This window comes from Ambystoma mexicanum, chromosome 9, assembly GCF_040938575.1.
Source record: "Ambystoma mexicanum isolate Mex_15411 chromosome 9, UKY_AmexF1_1, whole genome shotgun sequence".
NCBI classification, from domain to species: Eukaryota; Metazoa; Chordata; class Amphibia; order Caudata; family Ambystomatidae; genus Ambystoma; species Ambystoma mexicanum.
The window spans coordinates 1390987022-1391007865 of NC_090931.1; the positions used below are offsets into that span (position 1 = coordinate 1390987022).

Sequence of the window (20844 nt, forward strand, 5' to 3'; positions counted from 1 at the left end):
CAGTTCAACCCCAGTTCACAGCCACAGAGCAAAGCACTATGGGTATACACATTAAATTAAATGCTTGCATTTTTGATCCATGTGAAATAATTTTAATTATCTGATATTAGCACTATTTTATACAGAGCTTGATCAGCCCAAGATCTACAGATGTCGAATCTTGTTACTGAAAATGATATTCTAACACCCGTTGTGAGGAACCTGATGGTGTCCTCACTTCCTTCTCTCAGATATCCTCGGCCAGGGAAGGGCCATTGCTTTTGGATCCCGACCCTGCGGGTGGATATGCAAGGGAAGATCACCTGTGTAGAGGAGACATGGGGAATTGAAGGGAGAGGTCATCGGGTGAGAAACACTATCCCAGATTCCCATTTTATGATGAACCTTCAGTCCCAGCAGCCTTTATGGAATATTGTCATCCTTTCCCCTTTTCTTAGTTTCAAGATGACCCTGGAAAATGCCATCAATGTATTGACACTAGGAATATGTTAAAGAGGAAGAGGTTTCCTTGCTCAAGCAAGGTGAACTCATATCAACACCCATAATATTGTTTCAGCGAAACATCAAGCCGTAATAGTTAAAAAAACAACCGAGATTTGTGCATAATTCCCCTCAGTCACATCAGTCTAATACTGGGACAAGGAAGAGGCGACTAGGAGTTGTACACACTAGCATGCAGTTACACCACTCTGGTTCTGAGACGAGAAAGAAGCCTGGAAACTATTGAGGGTCAGGCATGTCCAGAGAACACCAGTAATTGTGGTCAGGCAATTGGACTTCAGAGGTCGCACCTGCAACCTGTTAACCAGTCAGAAGTGCATAAAAGGTAGAGCCACTAGCAAGGAAGGGAAACCAGCAGGAGAGATGCTGTGTTGGGAGCGGGGAGAATTCATGCCCAGAAGGGGGCTGCTGAGGAGAGTCTTGCCTGGAGGCCAGGACGCTGACTATTGCAGACGAGAGACCGTGAGAGGGTGAAAGCTAATGGAGTCTTCTCTGCCTTGTGCCCACAGCCAGAGCTGTGGGGCACGGAAGATTATCGAGTGCTGCAGGCCACCGGTTTCGTCCACGTGTGAAGAGCGAATATACGGGCAACGCAAAACGAAGATTGCAGAAAGTAAGCGCTGCTCGCATGGCTCTCGAAAGTGCGTGTGGAGCTGACGGAAGCCAGGAGAAAGGAGAGAGAGGATGCGCGGAGGAGCCGCCAAGGACTGGTGAGTGAATTGAAGGGAACACTCATACCGGGGTGCTCCTGGGGCTACAGCAGTGCATATGACAATGCTGGCTGAACTGAAAAATGGGTATTAGGTCAAAAGGCCTTTTTAATAAAACAAAAAGGAAAAAAGATTGATTTAGAAAGACCTCTCTGGGACCGCACAGAGTGGTCTTCGGAAAGCAAACTGTCATGCACCTGCTGCACAGGAGTACGCGCAGGGGCTGACAGGCAGGGCGAGACGGAGAGGACGGGCCGTGGGAGTGCCGGGTGAGAGTCTGCATGTCTGTGTGCATGTGTGCACGCATGCCAGAAAAAATTGTGTATGCGGGGCAGGACAGAGGGGGGGGGGGCGGCGAGGAGCAAAGGGGCGCTCAGGAGGTGAAAACCCCTGAATTTTAAATAGAAAAACGGCATCCGGCCAATCCATCGAACACCATAGCCTCAAACATCATAGCATCGAATTATAAGTAATAAAATGCCATTCCATCGAATGACCATTTCGTTGCATATAATTCGATGGTAGTATCGAAATGGTTAGGGTTTGGCTTAGGGCTAGGGTTAGATTAAGGGTTACAGTAGGGTTGGGGTTGTGGCTAGTGTTACATTAGGGTTAGGATTAGTGTTAGGGCTCGGGTTTAGGTTAAGGCTAAGTTTAGATTAAGGGTTACAGTAGGTTTAGGGTTGGATTTGGGGCTAGGGTTAGATGAAGGGTTACAGTAGAATTAGAGTTAGGGTTGGGTTTGGGGCTAGGGTTAGATGAAGGGTTACAGTAGAATTAGGGTTGGGGTTAGGGTTAGATTAAGGGTTATATTAGAGTTACGGTTGGGGGAACCCCTCCTCCCCCAGTATACAAAAATAAAACGTTACAAGGAGCTGGCCAGTGCTGAAATTTCAACACTGGACAGTTCCATGTAACGTTTTAAAGTTACAGAAAATAGCATTGAAATGCTATCTTTTACATGTAAAAGTGCATTTCCATTTAAACCAGTCCATTTATATTTTCGATGGACTGGTTTAGATGTCATGGCACTTTTACATGTAAAAGATAGCCTGTCGATGCTTTGGCATTAGATGCTTTATTTTCAATGGTTTGGTTTGACAATCCTTTTTTTCAATGTAATCACTATAAACCAGAAAAACCCTTGGCTTGTCGTTTTCCCGCTTTCTGAGGGCCGTATAAAATGGACTGAAAAAAATCTGTCTTTATGTGCGACCTTCAGAAAGTGAAAAAAGAAAAATGTGTGCAAGTAATGGTAAACCCAAAGTGAGGAGCTTTGAATATCTAGCAAAAGGCAAACTATAAGGAAAGGAAAGCCTACAAATATAAAGCAAGCATTATTGAATTCCGAACTAAATAAGCCTACAAATGAAATTAAAGGATATGTGAAACACACGTAAAGAACAGTTAAAGACAAAGAACTAATCTTTATGAATAAAGGAAAGCAGGTGATGAGCACTTATGAAGAGTATGAAAGCAAAGCTGTAGAAGAGAGCGAGCACCACAGAGTGAGTTGTGTGGAGGAACACACTGTGGCAAAGCCAAGAGACTGTCAAGGAGAATCCAAAGAAAAGCATAGGTGCAGTGAAAGAAAAACCTGTTTAGGCTAGAAAGCCTAGGGTTATCCGTTTGATGATCTCTAATGGGAGGACCGTGTGGTCCGACAACTGCACCTAGACGGAGGATACTCTGTCTGGAAAAGCCAAGGAAAGTAAAGAATCTCCACTTGTGAATATGATTGGTGAAGTGAATGTGAAAGATAGCAATCAGTGTAAGCTATTGAAGAGCCTGTAGCATTGTAAAGTCAACCTGAAACTGGTTTGGGAAATTAAGAGACTTGAACTGATTGAGAGTTGGCAAGCTGAAAGAGCTAAATTCTTGTGGAAGGTAAACCCGAGATAGTTGGAACTGTGTTGTCACCTTGGGGAAAGGAACCCTGAGGCCCTTTTGGAACTGTGTTGTCACCTTGGGGAAAGGAACCCTGAGGCCCTTTTGGAACTGTGTTGTCTTCTTGGGGAGGGGAATCCTGAGGTCTTTTGGAACTGCTTTGAAATTGGGTAAGGGGAGCTAGAAAGTAAGCAAAGGGCTGGAACAATCTCAGAACTTTATTTGGAACACTATTTCTTTCATTGCTGACATCCATACACATTGTTTAGCTATAGTTGCGAGGGCAAGTATAGGTTTTGGACACAGACAGTCTTAAGTTGAACATACTGACTCAGACTATCCTTAGTTTCTTTAGGTAGGGGAATCCCGCCTTAGCATAGGGCAAGTAAGGCCTTATACTATCCTGACATCCAAGTTAATAAAAGTATTTTGTTTGAACCTTGAATCTGTTGTTGGTATCTTGCTTCATGATGACTTCAAACCACCCACATAGAAGAGCAAAGATTTGGAGCTAATAGATTGGGTACCACCAACTGGATTGAAGGATTACCAGGGCCATACCGAAAAAAATTGCAACTGTTGGGAAGCATGATGGGAAAAATCAACAAATTAAACAGGTGTAAGAGGGCTACGATTTCAGACATCAGGTAATTGTTTCAGAATACAAAACAGATGTGCAGCAACATTACAGAAAAGTGGCTCACAACCTTTGTATTTCAATCACCACATGGGTACATTATGAGAGAAATGTTTGATCAGTTTTGGCAATCCGTGCTCATCTGATTTACCGGCCATTAACTGGTTGAAAAATACTTTAAAAAAGATTTGTCACTCAGTAGACTAACTTCAAGCACCAAATCTAGTGTCACTTGCTTTTTACTAAGCTCACCGCCCATACACCACACTCTACTGATAAGAGTCTTCTTTGCAGGTGCTTCTAATGCATAGACAGATGCAGCCCTACAGAGAAGGGGTATATCGGCCACTTTTATTCCCTAAAAATAGGCAAATCCTCCCAAAAAATAAAAATAACCCCGACAAATAATAGGAAACACACGTAGGACCTTGCGCCCCTGCTTTCACCCACATGGATTTGTTTGAACCAGTAGTACACATAGTGCCACAGGAAGAAAGTATCACTGCCGGATTGGAAGAAGTAAACTTAAATCTTTGAATGTGTATGAATAACTAGGTGGAAAGTAATTATTGTGAACATTTCCGTTTTCCAGTGAAAACATTTTCACTCGCTTATACAATACTCCCATTAGGAAATGGACTTACATTTTTACTCCCTAAAAAATTCATTTTACTCCCAACTTTAAAAAATATGGAGTAAAATACTCACACTTCAAAATCTTATCTGGAGCTCTGGATAGATATATAAAACCTGGCAGAATCTAAGAGTTTCTGCAGGTTATGTAAAAGGCTTCTACTCACTTCAAGGTGCCGGTTTAATTTTATATAAGCAGTTCTGCGGATGCAGATCTTACAATAGTTGCAATTTGAACAAGCAAGATCTTAAAGAACATTGTCTGAAAACAAATTCAGGCTTGTTAAATGCAAACAATTAAGCGGAAGACCATCAAAACGTCAACAACTTGTGTCCAAATAGTAAGTATCGCAACACTGGATGCTCCATGGCAGTCAGGCACTTGGCTGTGTGGGAAATCTGAGAGAGCTAGCCAATTCAGAAGATAACCTTTGGGAGTAAGTGCAGGGAGATCAGTTAATTATGTTCAGATGGGTTGTTTGCCTGTTGCCAAACGGTGCCACTTACTTATCTCAGACTGAGTGTCTGCGGACCACAGCCCATCACTGCACTGTTGCATCATGTCGAATGGTCAGGTGTGAGGGTTTTAGGAGTGACGGTTGGAAAGAGTGAGCAGGACAGCAGAAGCATGGCTGCATGTGCAAGGGTTTTTCCAACATTGTACTTACTGAATAAAGTCTGGAAAATGACATGGTCCTGGAGTTCCACGGGTTCTTCATAACATTGCCGACGAGCGACCGACGTACATGGATTCAGGGGAGGGACAAGAAAACCCACCCTCGAATAGCCACCTGCCTGACTAAAATCTTCAAACAGTCTGCAGTCTCCATACTGCAGTGTTCAGATGGGTATTGTAAGGTTTCCCTCCGAGACGTTCTGGTGGATTCAAGCAGCGATAACTTTGCAGTGACAAGGTCGCCAGTGGCATAACATGGTCCGACAACCTAAAGGTCAAACGCTATAAAGAAAAGTAAACGGCACTGTTTGGCAAAATGTAAACAACCCACCTTGAACACCACTAACCAGGTCTTGCAAATTCTTAAAAATCCCACTACAACTGCAGAGCAAGTTCCTTAGTTTACACACTCGACCTAAGAGAAATGCATTCAGCCCATGGTGACCCGTGACAAAATATGTGCCAGTGCTTTCTGTAAAATGGAGTATGTCACCATAAACACATGCTGCCACCCAAAGGCAAGCCATTTATTTATTTGTATTGCTTAAAGCACAGACCTAGCTCGAAAGCAGCAGAGCGCTGTGCAGCCGGCATTTGGGTTGGTATATTTTACAGTAGTGCAGTACTGTGAGCTCTGTACGTCCCCAGGTGCGTCCATTGGAATTAGTCCTTGCAAAATGAAACTTGCCGGGATTTAAACAAGCGACCTACAGATCACAACCAGCTGAGCTAAACAAAGCATCCCCATACTCACCAGCAAGGTCAAGTACCATGCAAATGGTACTCACCCTTGCCAATGCAAGTGGGCTAGTAGATTTTGCAAACCCTGCTAACTAATCTTCGTAAACGTATACACGACACACCTCCTTTCCTGAAACTCTTCACCCACCGGCCAAAGCCGCCACCTTACACACAAATACCACCCTATTTAGATTCCACACAAGCTCACCTTTCATGCGCAGTGCTCCTCTTAGAACCTTCCATCACATGAACACGACTTCAGAACAATGCATCCCCTTTCATCCTCACAAAAGCCTTCCTCACCTTCACATATTCCCCTTCCTTTTTTACACATTGCCAAATGTTGCAGTTTACTTTTTTCTCATTTTCCAATTGTGAGGTTCTTGGGACCACGCCCTGTTCTTTGCACTGTTGCACCACATGGAATGGTGAGGGACGATGGGATTGAGGTGTAATGGTTGGAGAGAGGGAACAGGAAAGCTGAAGAATGGCTGCAAAGGTATTTCCTGAACGTTGTATTTACTGGCTAAATTCTGAAAAACGATCTGGTCCTGGAGTGCCACATGTTCTTCATAACAGTATGCCCCAAAACGCACTGTCCAAACTTATTTAACTATGTCATGAATGTGGGTGTCACAAGTGAAGCCAATCTGCCTAATTTCATAAAGGTTCGGAGTAGGTAAGATTAGTTATTTTCAACAACCAGGAAGTATTTGTTGTCTGCCATTCTTGAACAGAAAAGGTTTTAGTTTGACTTTAAAACATAGATGGAGGGAGAGCATTAACCTTGCAATCTGGCCACGTTCCCCTCTACACAAAATATTTAAAGTCCTTTTATGCCTTGAAGTATGACAGTTTCAAAATTGTATGGTCATTTTGGAATTTTTGTAACTTATTTTTTCAAACATTTCCTCTCAAACATTGGTCTGTCCAATATCATCTTTTTATTCCACATTAAGTTAGCTAAGGATTTTGTAGATTGGGTCAAGACACATGTTTTAGGAGTGTAGTTTTAAGGAAAATGTCTCAAGAACATTAGACAAAGTGACACCTACCACCCAAAGTGGACGGGAGGAATGATCCCCCTTCAGTGGCATCTGGAGCCGGTAATCTTTCGCTCCATATTCATCTTGTTTGATGCCCAATTCTTCCACCTGTTTCCCAGCCGCTGCAGGGACTGCTTCTTGGGACTCACCAGCAGGAGCATCATCTTCATCATCATCAACTTCTTGACAGTGGCGTTTCTTGAATTTCTTCTTTTCTGAAAACACACAAAAATGACAAAATCTGAGAAAGACAGGGTATTTGCAACACCCACTCTCCCCATGCAGGAACACATCCCAGATTAATGGTCAGCCTGGGACAGATAGTAATAGCACTTCTAAGTTGTCTATGGCAATACAAATTATAATCACAATTACTCTTTTCATCCCTATGGATAACAATCTTGAATAAATGATGTTCTTATGTCATCCAAACATCCAACCAATAGAACGGTACAGTGTATTTAGTTCAGTGAAGTGACAATTGTGATTCAGTGAGACAGGCTACACTAGTGAAACACAAAGCCAACGTCAAGTTGCAGCCTGCAGTGTTCTAGTAGTGGGGAAGTCACAGAAAATGACCTTCAAAATAGTTCAGGTTCTCTCGGAGAGCATGCAAGACCGGAAAAGTACATTTTGCATTATATTTGCTATAGCTTCCAAACTAGATCTCCTGTAAGTTACCATTACTCTTTGCAATGAATCAAAGGTAATCATCCCAAAAACCCTGACCTGGCCCCTTCTCATGTGGCCAGAGAAAGGCGACCGCTACCTGATCCCACCTACCTCCAGCCACACCCTTACTCGACCATGACGATCAGCACTCACTCAAGCCGGACACGCGGACAACCTAGATCTCTAACCCCCCCACCCCTTTTCCTGTCTATCAGCAGCTCACTCACACACTGCCACTCACTGCACACCTCCCCTCTCACACACAAGAGCAGCTCTCAGGCAGTCCAGAATACACCATTCTCCCTCGCACCCACATTCTCAGACCCAGTACCACACTCACCCAGACTCATGCGCACACAACACCCCCTCAACAACCGCCTCTCACCACACACCTCCCTTCTCACATACACAAGGAGCGCTCATACATTCCAGCATACACCCCATCCACCCTTGATCCTTCACCCGTGCACCCTTTCTTTAACCTCTTTCCCGCCCACCCTCACACAGAACCCACAGCATCCCACATCCCCTCAGTGCACACACTCCAACTCCCAGACCAGAGGGGCACTCTGGCGCTCCCAGAAACAACTGATCCCTGCTCCGCTCTCAACAACCCCAGCCCACCACCTCCCCTCTCCGCTTCCCGAGGCAGAAGGCCATCATCCACCCAAAGTTTCCCACCGCTCAGCTTCGAACTCTCAGACCAAAGGAGCCCTCTCGCACTCCAAAAAACATTACCCCACTGCCAGCGTAACCATTGCACCCAACTTCGGAAACACACCATGCATCTCTAGCCCGGCCCCCACAGCTACTACCAGAGGGACCTCCATACATCACTCTCAGTCCATTTCTAACACAATGGGAGCCCACCCCACCTCAAATGCACTCCCTCTCATCCTGCAACCTACAACCACGGACCCTCCCTCACATGCACTCAATCTTTCCCACACTCCCTCCAAAACCACACAAGAGAAATCGCAGGGATGCTGCGACAGCTTATGCCCAACCCCTCTCCTGTCCAGGCCTACCCTTACCGCCAACCCCGGCACCACCCCAGCCTCCCCGGCCCGATCACACCTCCCTCGGCAAGCATTGCCCACCAACCTCCCACCCTCTCCATCACACCAACCACTTCCAGAAGCCCACCCATGACCACCCCCATCCCATCTCTCACCCTGGCAAGTTTTGCCCTTTCCCAAACCATCACCTCTAGCCCCTTCCCTGCAGACGCTCCCTCCCCCTCACACACTCCTCCAGCACCCAAACGCACAGAACTCAGAGGTAGACGATGCCCCTCGCCCTCATATCTGCATGCCTCGCCAGCCCTGCATCTCTCAATCCACCTCTCCTCTCCCTACTACAACTTCCTCTCCGTCACCCCTGCCTCCCACTTTCCTCCATGAATACAGCCTCCCCATTCCCTCTCCTTCAACCCTCTTTTCCCTCTCCTTCAACCCTCTTCTCCCCCTTCCGTATCCCTGAGCACCAATCCGTAACAACACCTAGCCAGACACCTCGGAACAACCCAGCACCTCTCACGACCACACCTCAATCCTCCAGGCCATTCGCTACCAATGGAACTGCCCATCCCATGCCATTACTCTGTCACAGACCCGCAACCGCCCGCCGTCCGTCCGTCCGTCCGTCTCTTCCCAGCCCCAAACCTCCCATGACCCTCTACGGTCCCGATTACAGTATCCCCCTCCTAACCACCTCATCCATCCAATTACATTGCCCTATCCAACCGACCCTCTCGTCGGCGTCGGCGCCGCCACCACCACCACCACCACCACCACCACCACCACCACCACACCACCACCACCGTACCAGCGACTCAGACCATCCCAGCCCTGCCAACCTCAGAAAAACACCACCCCACTACCTCTCACAAAGTCAACAGCCTCCTTTTTTTAATGCCCGCTCCGTGGCCAAAAACAGACAGCATCTATGATTTCCTAACCTCCAAGAACCCCGATCTTATCTTCATTGCAGAAACCTGGTTCTCGAGCCACCTCAAGCCTATCGTTTACAAAGCATTCTCACCCGACGACTCACTGATCCCCCACAACAGACCTTCGAGGAGCTGGATTAGCCTTTCCCCACAAACCTCACATCTCCATCACCTCCACAGAAACACAACGCAGTACAGCTAACTGTGAATCCCTTCTAGTCACACTTTCTCTCCTGCCTTCTCTCTCACACAGCTTCCTACTATAGTGTACAGGACCCCTGGATACGGAAGACACTTTGCCAACAGCCTATACAACTCACTAGTGGCCACCCTAGTTAACCACCCTACTGGGAGATTTTCAAATCTCGTTTGAGGTGCCCAACAACTCCATGACTCTACCCCTGGTTGACAGTCTCGAGGCACTCAACCTCACCCAGCATATCACATGGCCCACGCACACTGCTGGCCACACCCTCAAAGCTATTTTCAGCTCTTCCGACCTCATCTCCACGTCCAGCCCTCATCTGGACATGCCACTCTGCCATACCTTTCTATCTCCTCACACCACCACCACCACCACCACCACCACCACCACCACCACCACCACCACCCAAGTCCTCTATGTTTCAGTTCAAGTGCTGGAACAACTGCCAGATCCGGTGTTACCTGGATGAGATGCTGCTACATGTCCCCCTAACCCCTCCCAACCACAGACCGACTCTTAGCCATAGAGCTCTTCGACTCCTGGCTAAACAACTCTCATTCCCCTAACCCCTTCCAAGACTGCTCCCTCCCGCAAAGGACCTATCCCCAAACGGTTCATCCCCACCTGAAGACTCTAGAAACCCATAACCGCACCCTTGAGCACAAATGGCGAGCTTCTAGAACCACGCAAAGCAAATCAGTATTCGCCCACAAGCACAGAAATTACAAATCGGACATCCGAAAGTCCAAAAAAGCCTATGATAACAAAAGGATCCTGAACTGCTGCAGCAGCAGCGAAGAGCTCCACAGGATCATCAGGGAATTCCTGAACCCACACTGCATCAACTGCATCCTCTCAAATGCTCTGCAACTCCTGTCAGAACATTTCCACAAAACGGTCCTAGACAGAACAGCCACCATCAACGCCAAACTCTCCAACCTGTCCCACCCGCCCTACACCTGCTCTACAAGAACCAACCCTCCCCCGTGCAAACCCTTCGTTCTGCATTCTGCTCTTTCAACCGAGCGTGGAGTTCATGAAACTACTGTCAGCTGACCCTCTGGCTACCCCACCTCGACCCTTGTCCCGCCTCTCTCCTCAAAGAAATCTTGACCCCCCACTTGTGCAGGAGAATTAGCTAGGTGCATTCTTAATGACTCCCTCACCTCTGGCAACTTCCCTGAAGCCTTCAAAACAGCACATGTAAAACCTCTTCTCAAAAAGCATCCCTCAACCCTATCCTACCAATTACAGGCCCATTTCCAACACTCAATTCCTGGAAAAGCTCATCGACCGCACTGCATACTCACAACTCAGTGGCTTAGTGGAATCAAAAAATCTCCAAGACCCCACGCAATCAGGTTTCCATCCTTGCCACGGAACTAAAATCACACTGATCTCTATCTGGGATGACCTCAAAGTCACTGCAGACTCAGAAGGATGTGCAGCACTTCTCCTGGACCTCCCAGAAGTGTTTGACACCATCAACCACATGATCCTCCTTGACAGACTGCACTCCCTAGAAATACGAGATTCAGCGCTCACCTCGATCAGCTCATTCCTCACTAACAGACAGCAAATCACTGTCCTCCACCCTTTCCAATCCATCGCACGACCAGTGAACACTGGAGTACCCCAGGGCGTCTGCCTCGCTTTCCTTCTCTTAAACCTTTACCTAGCCCCTCTGCCCAGGATGATCTGCTCACACATGCTGTAACTATGCGTATGATCCACAAATAATCTTGAGGATTCCTAAAATCAACCTCCGATCCTCGCCCTGACCTAGCAGAATGTCTCGCTGACATTGACCACTGGATAACGACTAACCCATCTCCTTCTAAACCCAGGGAAAACGGGAATTATGGTGTGCAGCAACCCTGCCCAATTCCCCCACAAACCCCCTGGCCACCTTCACTCTTTGCTCCACCCGACCACCACCACTGTCAAAAACCTTGGCTGCACAATGGACTCAGACCTAACTGTGTCACCACATCAACAATCTATCCAAATCCTGTCATTTCCACCTCAGGCTTCTGAAGCGCATCTTTCTTTACCTCACCTAGCCCAACAGACTGGCTGCAATGTTAATCGTCATGTCCAGACTGGATTATGCAAACTCCCTCTACCTGGGTGCACCGGCCTACCAACTAAACAAACTCCAAAAAGTCCAAAACTTGCCTGCCAGACTGCTACTCGCATTAGGGCGAAGGGACCACATCTCACCCGCTCTCCACACCCTACGCTGGCTCCTAATTGGACGTAGAGATACCTTCAAAATCCTGTGCATTACTCACCAAGCGGTGCATTCACAAAGCAAATATCTATAAGAAAAACGTAACATCCAAACACAATAATATGCTAACTCTTCCCTCGGCACCAACAAACGCTAGAATGCAGCTATACCCACTAGATTAATTCAGCCTAGCTGCACACATACTTCTACACTGCTGCCATGATTACCTCAACAATCCGTAGAGCGCAGCTATACCCCATGAAAACAAAAAAAAAAAAATCAGCCTAGCTGTACACATAATCCCGCTCACAATCTCTGCCCCTGCCAGAATGCAGCTACCAAAATCCAACTGGCCTTGCTGCACACTTTCTACTGATCACACACAATCACTACACCACACTTCGCACTAGAATGCAGCTACACACCACCCAATCTGCCCTGGCTGCACACAAGGACACAAATGCACTCTTTCCACTGACCTGGACTGCGGTCCCGGAGGGCGTTCAACCCACAGCGCTTTGGAACCATTCCAGTGGTGAAAGGCGCTGTACAAATGCCCAATAACATAACATAATGATCCTAGAGTCTCGATGGTATATTGTAAAATTGATGATTTTGATCTTAAAGCAAATAAGACATTATGGACTTCAAGTCATGCTCTTAGTACTGAGACGAGGAAGAGGAGTTCAAAGTTACAAAACTGTAATGAGCGATCTAGTGGTTGGAATGACCCACACCGGAGTAGGTCCTTTAAACATTTAATGGCCTTTCAGGTGCAGGCCAAAACGTTGCAGCAGGAAGAAGCAGAAGTTGGAGACACCACTGTGCTGACAGCGGAACGCCGTCCGGAGAACATGGCAGAGGTTGAGATTCCTGGAAGATGCAGAGAATGCACAGAGGGAGGCGATATTGAGGGCAGCTGTCCTGAGGGATAGAGAAGCTCTCTGTGTCCTGCATCCCACTGCGGTGTGAAGTTTTCACCAAAGAGCGTGCAGAGCAGTGAAGGCTCCATTGCCAGGCGACACGAGCAGTGGCAGACTGACCGGAGCTGTCAAACGCCAGGGAAATCCTGACAAATGAAGAAGCAGAAGCAGCAATTCAGAAGGAGATGCCGGGACCTACCAGTGAGTTGGCCTGATACAGGTGACCCTCCCGGGACGCTCGAAGTAGACCGCTGTATAAGAATGAATCTTTTGAATACCAAACCTCTGAATCAAAGCAAACTGGGTGCAACTCTTTTAACAGATATCGAATATGAGACTATTGTAGCCCGCATTGCCAAAGCCAAAAGAGGGGCAACAGTGAAGAAAGGGGACCCGCATTGCCAAAGCCAAAAAAAAGCCAAGAGTGACATCAAGGCAATTTGAATGCAACAGTCCCAGAACAAGGTACCCTGTGGGAGAAAGTTGCAAACTACATTGCCAGCTGTGAAGGCGTCTTAGAGTAAGACACAGACAACAGATTCAAAGTTTAAAGTAAACACTTTTTATTAACTTAAGTGTCAGGATGGAAAATTGCCCATCTTGACTTAGGAATCTGTGTTTTCAAAATCTATACTTGCCCTCACAACTAATCTCATACAACGAATAGGAATGTCAACAATCAACAAAAATAGTGTTTAACATACAATTCAGAGCTTTGACCATCTCGCAGCTTTTTTTCAGCTCCCTTCGCCAACTATAAAACAGTTCTAACAAAAGTATCATGATTTCCTTAAGTCACCAAAATAATATAGGCGCATCCAAGACTTGGGGTTCCCTTCACACAGTTCAAAACACAAAATATCCTGAGGCTCTTTCCTCAAGTCAATAGATAGTATAAAACCTATGGGCTGCATTTCCCAAGATAAACTTTGAATGATTTATTGTTTTTATGATGTTTCCAAATGTTATACCATCGCACTTGCATATGGGGCTGGTCTGTGCACAAAAGAATTATCTGGTTGGAAATGGAAGTTAGTTTTTATTCACTTTTTAAAGTTCACCTCCAAAGTTCCATTCACGTTGAATATAATATATAGTGGATTGGCAGGCACTGTTAAAGTTCTATTCATCTTAAAGTTAAAAATGCATTGGTTTCTTAGATTGAACACTTAGTTGATTTGTAGTTTCAAAGTAGATGAACGTTGCATGCAATTTAAGTTTCATTCACTTTTGGACTTGGCATACAGTGTATTTATTTAAATGATAAAGCTTAATTTCTTTAAAATCTTAAAGAGTAATATTTCAGTGCAGTATTCAAAATGTGAAAGTTTTTTAGTTTGGCATTCGATATTCATATAGATCACTTTCTTGTTTACATTTCACTACGTTTTTATATGCCTTTGTAGTTTGCTTTTAAATATTCCCAGCACTCCGAAATTTTCAAAACATGATTTCATATACATCCGGCCACTCTGTAACAAAGTATCAGCTCTCGTTCAAGTCTTGTTAGTTGCTGGTTTGGAAGGATTCCAATCAGAGACCTTCGACAACGTGTCTCACTTGACGCGACCACTCGGATACAAAGTAATCTTGCGCGTTAGATCAATCACTTACATACCAGGTTTCTTTTCGCTTAGAAACTCACTGGTTACTTCGATGAGTTTCTGCAGGGCAGATCTCCCAGTCTTCTGATCGTTGGCTCCACCTCCTGCCCCTTAGGCACTCCTTGGTCAGCTTCTGATACCAGGAGAAGGAGCCCTTCAAGTCATAAAAGGAGGCAGCCTTCTGACACAGCTCCCCTTTCAAGGCTCCTGGGCCACCCATCACTGAACTATAAGTGTGCTCTACAAAGGTAGCCCCCCGCTGTCTCTCTTGGCCTCTCCGCTGAGACTGCAATTTTACCGCCACGGCTCCAGTCACTGCTTCCTCTTTCACTCAGTTAATGGGGCTTTTTATACACCCATAGCCCCTTAACAGGTTGCAGGTATGAGTTTACAATTTACTCTGCCTGACCATCATTAAGGGGACATGCCCGACCTCTACTGCAGGCCCCTTCCTCGTCCCAGTAATTTTAAAAGTTTTTGTAGAGAAAACCAAGGGAGTGGATTTGAAATACCCCATGAAAACAGGGGAAGGGTTGGGTTAGTCATTAGTAGGAAAAGGGGGATACCATGTCTCTCCCAAGGGCATCCCACTCCCAGTCCCAGTCCCCACAGACCCTCCACCAAGTGATCCTCCCTCGCTTGTCCACCCCCAGGGTCGGGATCCAAGAGGGATGGCCTTTTCCTGGCCACCTGCGCAGAGTATCCATGGAGAATACGAGGGACAACATACAGCAGCCAATAGGTTGTGTAGAAAAAAAATCAGACTGCAGGAAAAAAGCCCTCTTTTTAGAAAGGATCAAGGGGTGAAAACTATAAGCTGCACTGCCTATGGCAAACAGATCCTTGTGGGAATCGTTGTCCTTTTGTACAGTATGCTTGTGGAAGAAGTTGTAAACCTGAAAGTCAAAAGACTTAACCAAGAAGCAGTTGTTGGTTCAACTTTCCGCATTGAGGATTTAAGTGTGAAACATTTGGAACAAGCCTCGCCACAGAGTACAAGCTGTAGTAGTAGTAGGAGTTTTATCCTGGCAGGCGAGTAAACTGAAACCGGGACAAATAGTGGTTAGTCCTAGAAGGCGAGTGGACCAGGAAGAAGATCATTTGAAGTACTGTGAATGTGGCAGAAGTTTGTGGTGGAAAAGAACAAGTTACTTACCAAGTTTAACGTTCTTTCGACTCGATGTTCCTCCCATGAATTCCTCATCTTGTGATAATTTGTTTTGCCAGCTTCGCTGCATCGGAAAAAAAAAAATTCGCCAGAGGGCGCTGTGCTTGAGGTCGTGGCGTCGAATGTCCCTCAATGGGCTGCGTACCGTGTCGACGTCACCAATGGTATAAATGACTCGAGCCGCGCCCGTTGGCTTCAGTTCTGTTTTTTCGAGGAAATACTCGTGGAACATCTAGGCGTATGCTGTGACTGATAGGCCCATCGTGAGAGGAAGTTGTAAGAGAATGTAAACTATACTGCGGGGTAGGCTGGGAGGGTCGGTGAGGAATACGTGGGAGGAACATCCAGTCGAAAGAACGTCACAGTTGGTAAGTAACTGGTTCTTCAAATGGATTGTGTCCTCCCACGTATTCCTCATCTTGTGATAGATTCCCATAGCAGTGACCAATTTGGAGGTGGGAGTGCTAGTTTTTGTTTTCATGTACAGAGTGAAGTACTGCTCTGGCAAAAAGTCCCTCATTTGAGGATGAGGCATCTAAGCAGTAATGTTTGATGAATGTATGCATTTATGCCCATGTTGCAGCTGAGCAAATATCTTTTGTAGGGACTCCCCTCTTCAAAGCCGCAGAAGTAGCCATTCCCCTTGTGGAGTGAGCATGTAACCCATCCGGTGTGTCTTTTCCTGCTAATCTGTAGATTTCTATTATAGCTAGAATAATCCAGCAGGATATGGTTTGTTTTGTCACTGCTAACCCCAATTTACGACCGGTCTATCCCACAAAAAGTTGGTCGTCTTGACGTAATTTTGACATTCTTGCAATGTAAAACTGAGAGCCCTCTTGGGGACCAGCCTACGTAACCTCTCCTCTTCTTTTCCCAAATGAGGAGGAGGATAGAATGTTGGTAAAACAGTTTTCTACGACAAATGGAAGTCGGAAACTACTTTCGGTAAGAAGAAAAAGTTACTTTCTTACCTGGTAACGTTCTTTCGATGGGATGGTCCGACGACGTATTCCATATCTATGACAGGTAATGTCCACAGCTGTGCTGATTCGGAAAATCTTTGGCATCTGCGTCCTGCGTCGATGACGTCGATGCGCCATCCCCGAGGACCTCCTCCGACGGCCGACGTCACCCGATGTGATAAGTAGGACGCACGACACCCATAGCCTCAGTTATAGTTTTTTACCAGAACGTGTGCCACCAGTTTTCTGCCAGTCAGGCACACAAGGCCTTGCGGAACGCAAGCTGCAATCGCAAAAGAAATTCTGCAGCGGGGAAGGCAGGGAGGGAGCGATATGGAATACGTCGTCAGACCATCTCATCGAAAGAACGTTACCAGGTAAGAAAGTAACTCGTTCTTCGAGGGGATTGGGTCCTCCGACCTATTCCATATCTATGACAGACTCCCAAAGCAGTACCAAGCAAGGAGGTGGGAAAGAATTTAGAATACAAATTTAGCATGCCCAATCAAATTGCGGAATAGAGAACTGCCTTGCCAAAGACCAGATCTTGCCCTCTGATGGAATCAAGTGAATAGTGACGTACAAAAGTATGTACTGAAGCCCAGGTGGCTGCCTCACAGATGTGATGAATAGGAACTCCCCTCTGCAGGGCAGTAGACGCAGCCACTCCCCTGGTAGAATGGGCCCGCAAGCCAGCCGGAGGATCCTTACCCACCAAGCGGCAACACCCGGAGATAGCTAAAAAAATCCAACGAGACAAAGTCGGTTTTATCACAGCTTGACCCAAACGCTTTCCAGCGTAACCAATGAAAAGTTGATCGTCCACTCTGACCCGGGACATGCGCGAAATATAAAAGCTCAACGGTCTCCTAGGATCAAGCCTATGGAGCCTCTCCTCTTCCTTACCAGGATGTGGAGGAGGATAGAACACCGGAAGAACAACCTTTTGGCTCAAATGAAATTTCTGAAACCACCTTCGGAAGAAAAGAAGGACGAACTCTAAGGACAACCCTGTCCTTATGAAACACAGTGAAGGGTGGCTTAACTGAAAGTGCCTGTAACTCACTCACTCTGCGAGCAGAGGTAACCGCAACCAAAAACACAGTTTTCAGAGTTAACAGCCTCAAAGGGCAAGAATGTAAAGGCTCAGACGGAGCACCCATAAGAAACAAGTTTCAAATCCCAACCTGGCACCGGAAAAGGTGACGGAGGGAACACATTAGTGAGCCCTTTCAAAAACTGCGAAATTAAAAAGGAATTTTAAAATGGGAACACTCCTCAGATGAGTGCTTAAATATGGACAGCGCCGCCAGGTAACCTTTAATGGTCCCCACTTGCAAGCTCCTGTGGGCCAAAGAAAGCAAAAAAGACAGAACCATGGGAATGTCACATTCAAAAGGATCCACATTCTGAACTCTACACCAGTCGCAGAACTTTCTCCAACGGCAACGGCCAGAGACTTAGTTGCCGGCCACCTGGCCGAGAGCAACACCTCCATCACGTCTTCAGGGAGGTCCCAATCCTTATACCTCAACCTTTCAGAAGCCAAGCGTGAAGATTGAGGGATCTGACCTCTGGATGGAGAACCTGACAACCCCCCTCCCATGAGAGCAGATCGTCTCGGTAGGGAAGACGACGTGGAGGGCAGATGGACAAGTCTAGAAGGTCCGGGTACCACGTCCTCCGGGTCCACGCCAGAGCAATGAGGATCATCCGGGAACCGAACCTCCGTAACCTCTGCAGCACTTGCGGGATGACAGGGACTGGAGGAAACGCTACAGCAGTGGGAATGACCACTCCACCACGAACGCGTCTCTTAAGGCTCCTTTTGGAGGAAATTCCCGCGAGCAAAACCTTTCGCACTTCCGATTGACACTGGAGGCAAAGAGATCCACTTGAGGGGTCCCCCAAAGGGTGAAGATCTCCAGGAGAAGGCGCCACGGCGTTGACGACCCCCTCGGAGGTGGAGCCTCGAGAGAAATCGTCGATGACCTCGGCGCCACAGGCGTCGACGTCTTCTTCGAAGACGGCACAGGATCACGCGGTCTCGAGCGCATCGAGGACCGGGACCTGGAACGGGCATGGCAACAATGGCTACCCTTGTCCGAGCGGGACCTCTCCCGCGAGCCGTGCCGACCACCCGAGCCCGAAGGCGTACGAGCGGTGTATCTCGACCGGTGCCGACCGACCCCACTCGGAGGCGCGGACGGACCGGTGACCTGCGATTCAAGAATAGCTAGCATCTGCTTCAAGAAGGAAGCCCATTCCTCCGGTGTCGCTTGCACGGAGGGATAAGCGACCCGCCGACGGGCGGAGTCCTCGGAAGAGGACTGGGAAGGCGACCTATGCCGGCGCTTCCGGGAATGCCTCGAAGAGGCGGAGGAGTGGCGAGACCGACTCCTGGAAGGAGACCCACAGACTTCCGACGATGACGCGAAGAGTTTCCCCTCGAGTCATCTGTCGAAAGCCCCGCAGACCTCGACTTCCGGGGCTTAGACACCCGGCCTACCGACAGCTTCTTCTTGCGTTCCCGGAAGGCCTTTGCCGTGAGCGACTGGCAGTCGACACAGTCGTCCGTATCGTGGGCCTCCCCGAGGCACCAGAGGCAGGCGTCGTGCGAGTCCGTGACCGACATCTTGGACCCACAGTCCCCGCAGTTCTTGAAACCCAGACGCGGGGTTGAAGATGAGAAAGACATCGCCACAAACTGGTCTTCAAAACAAACCAAACAGGTTCAACGAACCGAGAATTGAAAACAGCAAACTCCAACGAGTCGAGGGGTACCAAGATTGACGAAGCGAACACGTTTGCGGAAAAAACGGAACTGAGGCTATGGGCGTTGTGCGTCCTACTTATCACATCGGGTGACGTCGGCCGTCGGAGGAGGTCCTCGGGGACGGCGCATCAATGTCATCGAAGCAGGACGCAGACGCCAAAGACTTTCCGAAGCAGCACAGCTGTGGACATTACCTGTCATAGATATGGAATACGTCGGAGGACCCAATCCCCTCGAATTGTGTATTCTACTTGGAGTGGAACTTGGCTAATTAAGAGAACTTTCCTGAAATTGAACTTTGGTTTGAAACATCCTGAATTGATCGAGCGGGAAGGGAATTCAGCCTGGTCACATGGATTCCTGTTTATATATTATTCTGTGAAGTTTAAACAGCTAAATAATTCCTCTATAATGTTGTATGTATGGGTGTGAGGGACATGTACTTTTCGACATTAGCTAATTTTCCTTTAGCCTTAGTTTTTTAGTTTTCTAGGTAGGGAAATCCTTGTTAAGTTAGGGAAGGATAGGCATTTGTCTCATCACCTATTCAATAAAATGGCGACTGTTAAGATGGATTTCTAAACTCTGACCTGGTGGACAGAAGATTAGGGGGCCACACTAGTTTAGTGGAACAGGGGAACCTTCTGGACAAGTCAGACCAATCACGCTAGCTTGGCAGGCAGTCAAGGCGAAGTCTCAGGGGTGGTGAGAGTGATCGGAAGCCCACAATGAGCACACACAGTAAAAGTCCATAGAATATGCTCAGACAAGTGTATATCAAAAATACATTTATTATTAAACACGAATAAACCACAGTAATATAAAACAGTTACCACACACGCCTTTCACTATTTAACATATATTCAGTTACATTCGTCTTAATGCGATAAAGGGGAAAACACAGCCATGACCTGTAACAAACAAACAATCTAACACTCAGCAGTTCTTCAGAATCAATCCCCAACTTAAGCAGTACAGCCCTACCAAGTGGGGAGTATTGTGCTCAAAAGTATGCGCGGTTGTGCGTAATAAGAGAAAGTGGGTCCTCTTCATGGAGCTATAGGAGTTCAGGAAGGGGCTTGAGGTGATGAAAAACAGTGTCCCACTATTCGAGGAGCATCTACCCCTGCAGGCAGAGCGACCTTTGAGTTTCGGGAATAGCTAGGGAGCGCAGGCTAGCCCTGCTAAGGAGAGTATCTTTTTAGGGATTCTCGTGCGTAAAGAACAATGGCTGTGCCAGGTGGCCACCGATAAGTGATGCAAGTACTCACCGACCCTCGACACAGTCCGAGCCAAACATTGCCAGTCTAGGCCAGATCGCTTGTAGGTTCAAACCCTGCAGTTGCACGTTGCTCCAGATCTCAGCTGCTGCGACACGGGATGATCGTCTGTGGCAGGACAGTAGCCTTTTCTCAGCTCATGAGGAAGAAAATAGGACGGCTCCTGTGCAGCACGTCTCAGGGCACAGAGGGGCAGGCAGGCAAAGCTCCTACAACAACTGTCGCCACAGCAGTGC

General features: G+C 47.2%; 1 protein-coding gene across 1 annotated transcript in view; it reads right to left on the reverse strand.

The window, feature by feature from the left end:
* Nucleotides 1-20844, reverse strand: part of ERCC3 (ERCC excision repair 3, TFIIH core complex helicase subunit) — a 1003216-nt gene that overhangs the window by 874905 nt on the left and 107467 nt on the right. The window contains exon 2 of the mRNA XM_069616794.1: nucleotides 6841-7046. Coding sequence (XP_069472895.1) covers nucleotides 6841-7046 — 206 coding nt within the window. The remainder of the gene's footprint in view (nucleotides 1-6840; nucleotides 7047-20844) is intronic.